Source organism: Channa argus, chromosome 13 (genome assembly GCF_033026475.1).
Source record: "Channa argus isolate prfri chromosome 13, Channa argus male v1.0, whole genome shotgun sequence".
Taxonomy (NCBI): Eukaryota; Metazoa; Chordata; class Actinopteri; order Anabantiformes; family Channidae; genus Channa; species Channa argus.
The window spans coordinates 224,611-234,714 of NC_090209.1; the positions used below are offsets into that span (position 1 = coordinate 224,611).

General features: G+C 38.8%; 1 protein-coding gene across 3 annotated transcripts in view; it reads right to left on the minus strand.

Annotated features, from left to right (window-relative positions):
- The window catches only part of LOC137140159 (paired box protein Pax-7-like), a 67,833-nt gene extending 58,680 nt beyond the window's left edge, over window positions 1–9,153 (minus strand). For 2 of the 3 annotated variants that reach the window (XM_067528314.1, XM_067528316.1), the window contains exons 1-4: window positions 8,777–9,153; window positions 7,813–8,048; window positions 7,503–7,647; window positions 7,213–7,341 (exon numbers count right to left, since the gene is read on the minus strand). In XM_067528314.1, the coding sequence (XP_067384415.1) occupies window positions 7,213–7,341; window positions 7,503–7,647; window positions 7,813–8,048; window positions 8,777–8,861 (595 nt within the window). In that variant the 5' untranslated portion in view covers window positions 8,862–9,153. The remainder of the gene's footprint in view (window positions 1–7,212; window positions 7,342–7,502; window positions 7,648–7,812; window positions 8,049–8,776) is intronic. The other variant, XM_067528315.1, reaches the window with a different exon arrangement.
- Between the last annotated feature and the right edge of the window lie 951 nt (window positions 9,154–10,104).

A 10,104-nucleotide genomic window follows, 5' to 3' on the forward strand; every position in this document is an offset into this window, starting at 1 on the left:
TTTCACACCATCACAATACTATTTGTTAGTAAGTGCATTTACATTTACATTTACATTTAGTCAGTTAGCAGACGCCTTTATCCAAAGCGACTTACGAGTGAGGAACAAGGCAGCAAAAATCTATGTCAAGGAGAAAACATCAAAGCAAAGTCCCATCAGAAAAGTGTTCACATTTCACGAGATGCAAGTGTGAGAAAGAGCAGAAAGGTTTTTTTTTTTTTTTTAATTAGATTTAAGTGCATTGGACGATGCTGAAGAGTTCTGTAACAAGTAAAACTACAGCATGCAATTTACATTACACAGTAATGAGTAAAAAGTATGTGAACCGCTACCTTACAGTATTTGCAATAAAGGTTTAAATTTCTCCTCTAAATTGCTGTTATTTCTATTCTGTTCCCCACAGTCTTGTCTTTTCTCACTTGTTTTTTCTCTTTACTTAGCAGCAGGAAGCCAATTCTATAAATCAATCAATACCGAGCAAGCAATCACTAGCATAAAGAACAACATCACCGTCATTAACATTGTTGAATTGCCATGGTTAAAACACTGGCATGCATCTTTATTTGGCAGATATAACTAGCCATAAAATAAAATCGCTGAGTATCAATATAAACACTGATAAAGATTAGAGCTAAGAGCAAATATTTTGCCCATCAGTTGCAAATTCTTAATTTATATGACAAAAGACACAGTTAAGTGATAGTGGGAAAGTCTCCTTGTTATAAAAAACATGGGTGAGTTTTTGGTGTTTTTTATAAGGGAGTTTAATTTTTATTTTTACCTACATGAGGCAAAAACCAATTCAGAGACTGTACGGTTTTGGTGTATATCACTTCTTTCTTTGGTATAGGGTCCAGATGAAGAGTTTCACTTTTGTCATTTTTTGTAATTGAAGGAAGAAATGCTAATTTTTAAAAATAATTCAAGCAGACACATGCATGTCAGTGTTCTACAGAGACGTACTGCTATGAAAGTCTACATTTTATTTTCTGATGACTTAAATTAAAGAAAGCATGTGTAACAAGAAGAGCAGTGGTCCAAAGTATCTCTCTTGTGCAACACCCAACGATATGTATAATTAAAATTAACTGAGCTAACAAAGAATGTCCTACCTATTATATTAGAGCGAAAAAACAGCTTCAAATAACACAAATAGGGGTATTTATTTAGACACTAATTGTCAAATCATTAGTCCTTTTTGTGAGAGTGCTGGTGTTATGCTGTGTACAGCTCTAAAGCTAAATAACCACCCCTCAAGTCTATTATTTTAATAACATTTTTCTAGACGGTGCACAGAAGCAATAGTGTCAGTCTGTGAGTATGTTGGTAATAAATTTGGCAGAATCTAGATATTCTGCTGAAATTAGATTTTTTTTTTTGCTGAGAAGTAGGAATCAAAATATACAGTGTTACAACAGAATGAGTAAATGACATAGTGTAAGCTCAGCTCCCTGATGTACTTCCATAAGGATTCAACGTAAAGAATCCTCACTTCTCGTCATGACCTAATAGTGTGTTAAATAAATGGCTACAATGGTTTAAATGCAGTGTCAGTAAAATGGCCATTAATCCACTTTCATACCTTTCAGCAGCGTGAACATTTAACCTCCCCCCCCCCCCTTCAAGCCAAAATGGCTGGGCCTTTATGCCCCAGTAATCTCTGTATATTTAAGGTCATTTTCAAGCCAATTACACTGAATAGTTGGATGTGGTGAATGTGATTTCCTCTTGGATTGATGAAGAAAACCACAAATATGCCATCTGACAAATCCAAGCACAGACCTCGGTATGAAAAATTGAAACAGGATTTTAGTCACTTGCTAAAATAATTCATGTGACAATTATTCCACAGTAGCTTTGCATTCTCTGCCTAAATGAATACTCAGTTGTACACATTTGATTATAACATGGTAATAATTGACATTATTACCGTGTCTGTACAGCCATTTCGATCAATTCCTTTTAATAATTAAACAAAAGAAAACAGCTGATATATAGATTTTTTTTAAAATAATAAACTGTTTTTTTTTTAAATTAATGTTACAATAACTATATAGTGATATGATGAAAACTAGGCTGTTTGTTTATCTTTAGCATTTTACAGTTAAGAGACAGTTAATTTAGTTTATTGTTTGTAGAGGAAAGAATAAATCTAAAAGCTAGCATGTGCATTGTTGAATCATTTATTGGGGGATCTGGGTCTTTAAAATCAGCAATGTTGGATCCTGCAGCTGTGAGGGAGATGAGGTGGAGGACGAGACGTCTCTGGATGGTTTGTTTTGAGCAGGTTTCAGGCAAAATGCGTTAGACTAAAACAGATGTCTGCCTGCCAAATTCGGAGACACTAGGAACTAACAAACAACTCAGGCACAAAATATTAGCTGATTGAATTTTTCATCATAATATCACAATTTGCAGAAATTCTGTCTGAAATATCTGGCATGTTAAGAAACTTCCAAATAGAATCATTCCAAATAAAATAACTGAAGCAAGTGTGACCACTATATGAATTATTTAAAAAAAAAACATCATTATATATGTTATCTACATGTTGACTGTTGACTCTAGAATAAAAGTATGTGTGACACACATCAGCCGCACAGCTCTCCAGCTGTGGGGATTCTCTATAAGATGTAGTGAAGGTTGAATTTAGACCAACCAAATCATTGACATTTTATTAATTTGTTGTTGCTATATTGCTGGTGCTGTGTTGTTTGATTTGTCATTGTTCTTCATGTATCCTTTACAAATAGGCTGTTAATGGGATGCCCGAGGCTTCTGACTGCCCTTAACCCCTGTTTTCAATGTTTGCTCTCTATGCACTGCTCCTCTTTTGTTGGCTGATCAGCTTCCCATCGGGTCACCAGACAACATTCTTGGCATTTGTCGGCAAAATGAAAGAAGGATTAAGGGATGGCTACTGAACGCTCCATGGCAAAGAAATGGGCTGCTATTCTTCTATTCAAAGCTCCTTCCCAGTTCAGGAGCTCCCCTTTATATATTTGTTTTGTCGAAGACATCATTGAGAAGTTCAACATGATAAGAGAAATCAACAAGTAGGTCAGGCCCAACAGAATTGCTAATAAACATCGAAAAAGAGAAGAAAGCATACAGGATAACAGCCTCCACTCCAAGTTGTAATTGCCATAATGTCATTTGGTCATGACATAAAGCTTTAAAATAAAGCCTCACATGCAGCTGCAATTCCGATAATTTTTTTTATGAGTTCAATGACTTACTGATGCTGAACTAGCCTCATCTTGATGTAGTCTTTTGTCAGAAAAAAACAGAAAAGCAGACAGCTGTAAGCTGCAAATGTGAATTATGTTTTATCCATAATATTTTATAAAAATTGTGTTATTATTATGAATATTCTTGTTGTTGTTGTTGTTGTTTTTGTTGTTGTTGTCGTTGTTATCATTGTTGTTGTTGTTTTACAGAGCTGGTATCCTGCTTAGAATCATATTTGTGGCAAACACAAATTAAAAGTGTTTTAATTTTTTATATGAGAAATTGGTATAAACATGAAAAATGTGCTACTCATGAAACATCCACATTTTTTGCACCAGAAAATGTATATGCGTTGATGAAGCTTAGCATTCTAAATGGTTAACTAATTGATGGCTGTATTAATTGTGTCACTATTTAAGTGCTGATGTTTTATTCTAACGCAATGCATTGGGTCATTTTGTCACGTAAAATAAATGAATCCTGCTACCTCGCATTTTCAAGGCTTGTTTCTCCTTTGTGTTATTTTCTTCCTGTGTGGGGCTTTTATTACTTTTTGTTATGCTGTTTCTTTGTGCTGCTACAGTGACCCAGTTTTCCTGCAGGGATCAAAGTATGAGCGTCAAATGCCATCCCTCGTAGCCAAAGGAGAGGAAAGAGGGAGCTCGGCCTAAAGTGATGAAATAGTCAAAACAACCATCAATTGCAACACAGATCATCAAGGTATGTGTCTGGTGTCTTGGCTGAAGGGGCCAGGAATTCACATCATGGATAAAGTATTATCACCTTGATATATATTTTTTTTTTTTTTTATTGTGAAAATGTTAAATCAGGTGTGCTGTCAAGTAAACCACATTTTTTCACTCACAGTTACACTGATGGTGTTGGAAGGTGGAACCAAAGAGGCCCAGACAGGTCCTGTCTTGTGCAGTAAATGAGCTTTAATTAAAAGACAGGCAAGCCTTAAAGCACTGCTGGCACCAGCTAATATGATGAACTGTCATTGTAGCAGTGTCACCACAAATGTTTCTGATAAGCAAAAGCAGCAGAGGATCAAAGCCTCTAAGCTTCTCACTTTGCTCTAGCAGCTTCCTCCTTCACTCACCTACTTTTTCCTCCTCTGCTTTAAAGTCTGAAACAGATGAATCCTATCCTCAGGTCAGTGTGGTGCCACTGCTGCTACATGAGCAGCCTGTTTGTTCATCATGGCTAATAATTTGCAGTGACAACATATTTTCATAGTGGAAGCACCATGTGTGGATTCGGTAACATACTGCTTTTAATATCCATCCATTATCTTTACCTAATCCTTTTAGGGGTCATGGGGACTTCGAATATTCATTTGAGAGCAAAATTCCATATAAGCCATTTTTATAACTCCACAAAAGAAATAATTGTGAACAATGTTGCAAATCAATGATCAGGACTAATTTCATGGACATTTCTTTCATGGGGCCCCTTGACTTTCACCAGATAAGTCATAAGAAAATATACTACAGCCTGATACATTATTATATTATTATATAAAATGATATAATAACATTTTTGATTGTGTTCTAAGCAGGTGTTTTATTTCCAAATGAATTTGCTGACGCTAATGCATATGGACTTTATGTGTTGGCTTCTGAAATCAATCTGTAAGAATCACAGTCTAATGAATATTTTTTCGGTTGTTAGATGTAAGTGACTTCATGTTGTTTGAAGTATGTGCAGGGCTGCAAAGTCATGTGTAATCTATTTATTTTTATTTTATTCTTACCTTAAGGTCTAAATTAAACAAACTGCTTTAGTCTCTAAAAAGCACAAATTGAGGATTTTCCCCTGATAAATTACTTGTTGATTAACATGGAAACACATAAAATTCAACACAGATTATCATGGAGATGATGATGATGGTGACAATGATATTATTATTACTGTTGATAACATTTATCTGTGTTGCACACTGGCTTACAGTTCCCTTGTGTGTTTTTAAATATGTCACTTAAAAATGTGAAATTGTAGTGTGAGGCGGCAGGGGGGGGAAAGGGGAGGTTAATCCCAGTTTAATACACTCATGCACAGCCCAGGACCAAGGCTGTGATGATTGTGTTATCTCCAGCCAACATTTGGGTCTCCCTTCAATTTCAACCCAGCAAAATAGCTGGGAGAAAGTGCAGATGGAGTAAGTGTGGATGCCCGGGGAAAGTGTTATTAATAGCTGCAATAGATCTTCCCACACCCTGTGCTCTCTGCAAAGCTGCTTCTCATCACTTCCACTGGATTTGTTTAAAGTGCTCTCTCCATCCTCACTGTCAACCATCTTTTCTTTTAACCAGGCTTATTCTGGACTTCAGCGCTGACTGTTTTTATTTATGCAGTGGGTTTTGGAAATGGCATACTGCCTCCAAATAAACAGACGGCACATTGTTAGTGGAAAGCTCCTCAGATACTGACCAAAAGCAAACCTGCTGTATCCATTACACCTGCCCCTGTGGAATGAAAACTACCTTTCACATGTGGAGACCTAATATAACAACAACACGTGTAAAATATGTTTACAGTATATTCCAGAGAATAAAAGACATATTTATAGTAATCTATAGAATATGAGTTCTAAAAAGGCATCTTACAGAGTTGTGTGTGATTAAAGTAACATAATTTAAACATTCTATTAGAAATTTCATTAGAAATCTGAATTTAGCCTACATTCTTAGCTATATTGTTGCGAGCAATATGGTAGTGGCCTACAATCTATATTGTTAGTACCAGCATAGCACATCATTCTAAAACCAGTTGCCCATCTAATAAAAAACTAGAGTAAATAATATTGCTGCATGTGTTGGTCTCAGTCACCGTCACTCCTTTTCATTCATTCAAAGATAATGCTGCTAAAATGCACTCAGGCTCTCCCTCGGAGTCTGCCAACATGCCACTAAAACAATCCAATAAACGCAAATGAAATGAATATTTAAAAATACAATCTAAACAACACGAGAGGAAACCTTCAAATCTCATGAATTTGCGCCGCGGGCTTCGCACCACGAAGTGAGCCACTGAAAGATGAAAGTGAAAGCAAATAAAAGGCTCAATTTAATCTGCTTTAAAGCCCTTCAAGAGAACGCATGTGCCTGGAACTGTGAGAGTGAGGGCTGATAGGGGATAAATATATTTCTTACCATGCCTTCGAGCTATTACACCCGTCTCCAACACAGACGCCTATTCAACAGACATCGGTTTCATTACCAGCTGTAATAGGCTAAGTCTTCAAATTATTAAATGCCAGATCTGGATGACAGAGAGACACTGGGATGATCTTTTGAAATACGTGAAAAGGAGGACATTGATTTTGGAGAAAAAAAGACGCGTCACCAGTCGAACCAGTGGTCAGGAAACAGGCCTTGAATTAACGGACGCATGATTCGCAGGCCTTCGACACAAAGGTTCATCAATTTTCAATTTAAAAGAAAAGTCTCTGAAATGTACATTCAGCATTAACGCCTAGGAACTGGTTCACAATTCCTTCTGTCCCTCGCATCAGATTTGGTTGTTCCCGAAATTTTCACTGCATCTAAACCGCTGTTCGGATTAAGATTTTTTAAAATATAATAAACGCTTTAATCTTGAATGTATTTATTGAAATATCTACTAGACAAATCCATTCGTTATTTGGCTTATTTCACCCACCGAACATCACATTTTATTTTTCCGACCGGATCGCATCGAGGTCGCTGGCCCCAGGCCTCCTGTAATTGATACTGACTGGCACGTCGGTCATCTGTCAGCATCGCTTTCAAGGGAGCGTTTAAGGAGCGTCGCAGGAGCCCGATACGCTCCAGCGCGTCCCATCATAAATAATTAAGCGGCCACTGTCTGCTGGGGGAACAGCTTAAAGGAGGAAACCCGAAAGCGACAAAACACCCATTTAGGCCCAATTTATCCACAATTCATTGCAGAGACAGTAGTCAAAGCAGCAGCTGTCAACAGCGCGCTCCCCTGGCCTACCTTTGTCGCCCAGAATACCGTCGATGCTGTGTTTGGTTTTCTTCTCTCCATCTTCATCCTTTTTATCACACTCGTCTTCGTCGTCCTTTTTTCCAAACCGAGCCCGCAGCACACGGCTGATCGAACTCACTGCCAACATAAAAGTAGCTTCAGAAATAATAATAATAATAATAATAATTATACAAAATAATTCCCTATTTTCTCTTGTGGTGACACACTTCACATTTATTTTTTGACATTCATTTAAATCGGAAAATAACAATTAAAAATATTAATTAAATGCGGCTTACCAGAGGAGGCCTCACCTGAAGGGACTGTGCCTCTGTCACACACACCGTCCTTCAACAGCTTATCGCGGATCTCCCAGCTGAACATACTGGGATTGTCCCGCTTGTACTCCTCTATGCGCTTTTCCACATCAGGCGTGGCTACCTGCTGCAGGTGGGACAGCACGACCGAGAGACAAAGAAAGACATGGCATGATGAGTGCAAGCTGCTGCTAGGACATTTCGTAAAAAAGACAGAAAGAAAGAAAAAAATAAAGCTACGTAAAATCATATTCATAATCTAAAGTTGGGAGGCCATTTTTTGAATTCTCACCCTGGGCTTACTGCCTCCTATCGCTCCGGGCCGGATGGAGCCGGTCTCCTGGTAGCGGCAGAGAATCTTGGAGACACAGCCGTGAGAGACCCGCAGCTGCCGTGAGATGACGCAGGGCCTGATGCCATGGTGGGCCATCTCCACAATCTTGTGTCGGATGTGGTTGGGCAGCGGCCGGCCGTTAATGAAGACCCCTCCAAGCTGGTTAACCCGTCCCTGGCCCAGGGGAGTGGACACTGTGGAGGACACAAAGTTACGCTCGGCATGGAACTTTCTTCCCCGGATATTTCATCATCGGAAATCGAAAAATATTCTCATGTAAATTTTGTATTTTCTCTCAGTATAGGCTAATAATAAAATATAAATATGAATGTGTTAATAATGTTTTCATCCGTGCACTGTCTAAACTGCAGAACCAAAGTGCGTTGTGAACACACTGCATTAACAGAAAGCATTTCATAGCTGCTCCGAGCCTTAAGAGGACATGAAGCGCAGCATCTGTCCGTATTCACCCTACGCTGACCAAACATTCATGTGATTCACTGATGCTTTTGTATTTGATCTGAATTTCAAGGAGCAGGCCACTTGGAGAATTCCCTCAGTTTGGTTAGAGGATCTCTCCCGGCAGATGAATTTATGTTTTAAATATATTTTAAATTTGTTGGCAAAATATTCATTGGAAACTTATTAAATGAACTGTAGCCAAGCCTACAGCATTTTGTAGATTTATAGCAGAGAACTCACATTAAAGCACCTTAATACAGTAACAAGCAATTTTAGCATCATGTAAAAAAGTAGTTTTTAGTTGTGACAAAGACCCATAGTTAAAGTGGACAAGCTCTTCCAGTTAGCTGACTTTCATGTTTTCGTGTTTAAATCGAGCCCCGCGTTCTCACAAACCTTCTCTCTGCCAGTGTAAAAGGCCTAGCAGGCGGCTCCGCGGCTCCACTGAAGCCTAGCCTACCTTCCAGAGGGAATCCAGTGCGGGGATAGCTCTGTCCGGGAGCTGGACGCATCATCCGCGGTACCGTCCCTGGCAAAGACGACATGGCACAATAAAAGGCAGAGTGCAAAAAAATAAAAACAAAAAGACGGACACGTGTTAAAGGTCCCGCTCAAGTGGAGCCTTGTTGGTCACAAGTGGTTTAAAGGAAGAAAAGGTCTGACAGCTCCAGTGCGTGGCGCAGGATAAAACCAGATTTAATATCAAAGTGAAAGACCCTAAAACAGCCAGGCGTGTTGAGTTCTCACACTTGGTTCAAAATATGCAAGTACTCTGTCTCGGACATGAGCTTATTTAACTGGGGTGAAACTGGACTATTTTGACAGTCTCCCGGACAAATCTGGACCAGGCGGGCTTGAGAAGGGGGGACGGGACGCGAGCACCGATAGGTTCTTGAGGCTTTCTCTTATTCGAGAGGGAAACGCTCCAACAAGTTTTAGCAGCCAATGGGAACGCATGGATGAACGCGCGCGCGCGCGCACACACACACACACACACACACACACACACACACACACACACACACACATAATACAGGGCTACAGAATACACTCAACGCCGGAACCACAAAGCCTCCACAGCCGCACATCGTGAGCCTACACACAGGGTGGACACAAAAACATGAACACCTGTCACCTGCCGCAAACCAAAGCAATAACGGCTCCAGGCGGTCAGAGCTGAGAGCAGCGGCTACGGTTCGAAGGACGTGTTCCTCTTTAAATGACCTACAGCTGGACACAATAACAATAACAATTGTTATAATTTACTACAAACGCGAAGACAAATAAACTTAGGACACTTAGACTTTTACTTTGTTAACCATATTCTCGTTACTAGAATTAAGTATTATTATCATTATTATTTACTTTTATTACTTTCATTTGAGGGAAGATTTCTTGAAAAAAGGAGCTCGAAAAAAGCTCGCATGGGTTGACTCCCGCTCTGAATCCGCGCTTGCAGCAATAAACATTTTGTGACAGACTTTTGTTTTAGGCTGTAACAGTACTGTCCCTGTAACTGGTGGAGCTACTAGAGAAAAAAATACTCATTAGGCTTTGTGCTGAATTGACAGAAATATACATATATACATTCATTCATGCAATAATAGCATTCATAATTATAATAATAATAATAATGCTACTGACATCAAAGGTTCATTATATTCTCCAAAAAATAATTAGAATGTGTATTAAAAATACTAAGCTATACCGCTACACATGTGTACAGCAGGTACTGCATTAAATGTGCACATAAAATAATAAAGGTTTTTGACTCTTCGAATGCATCTT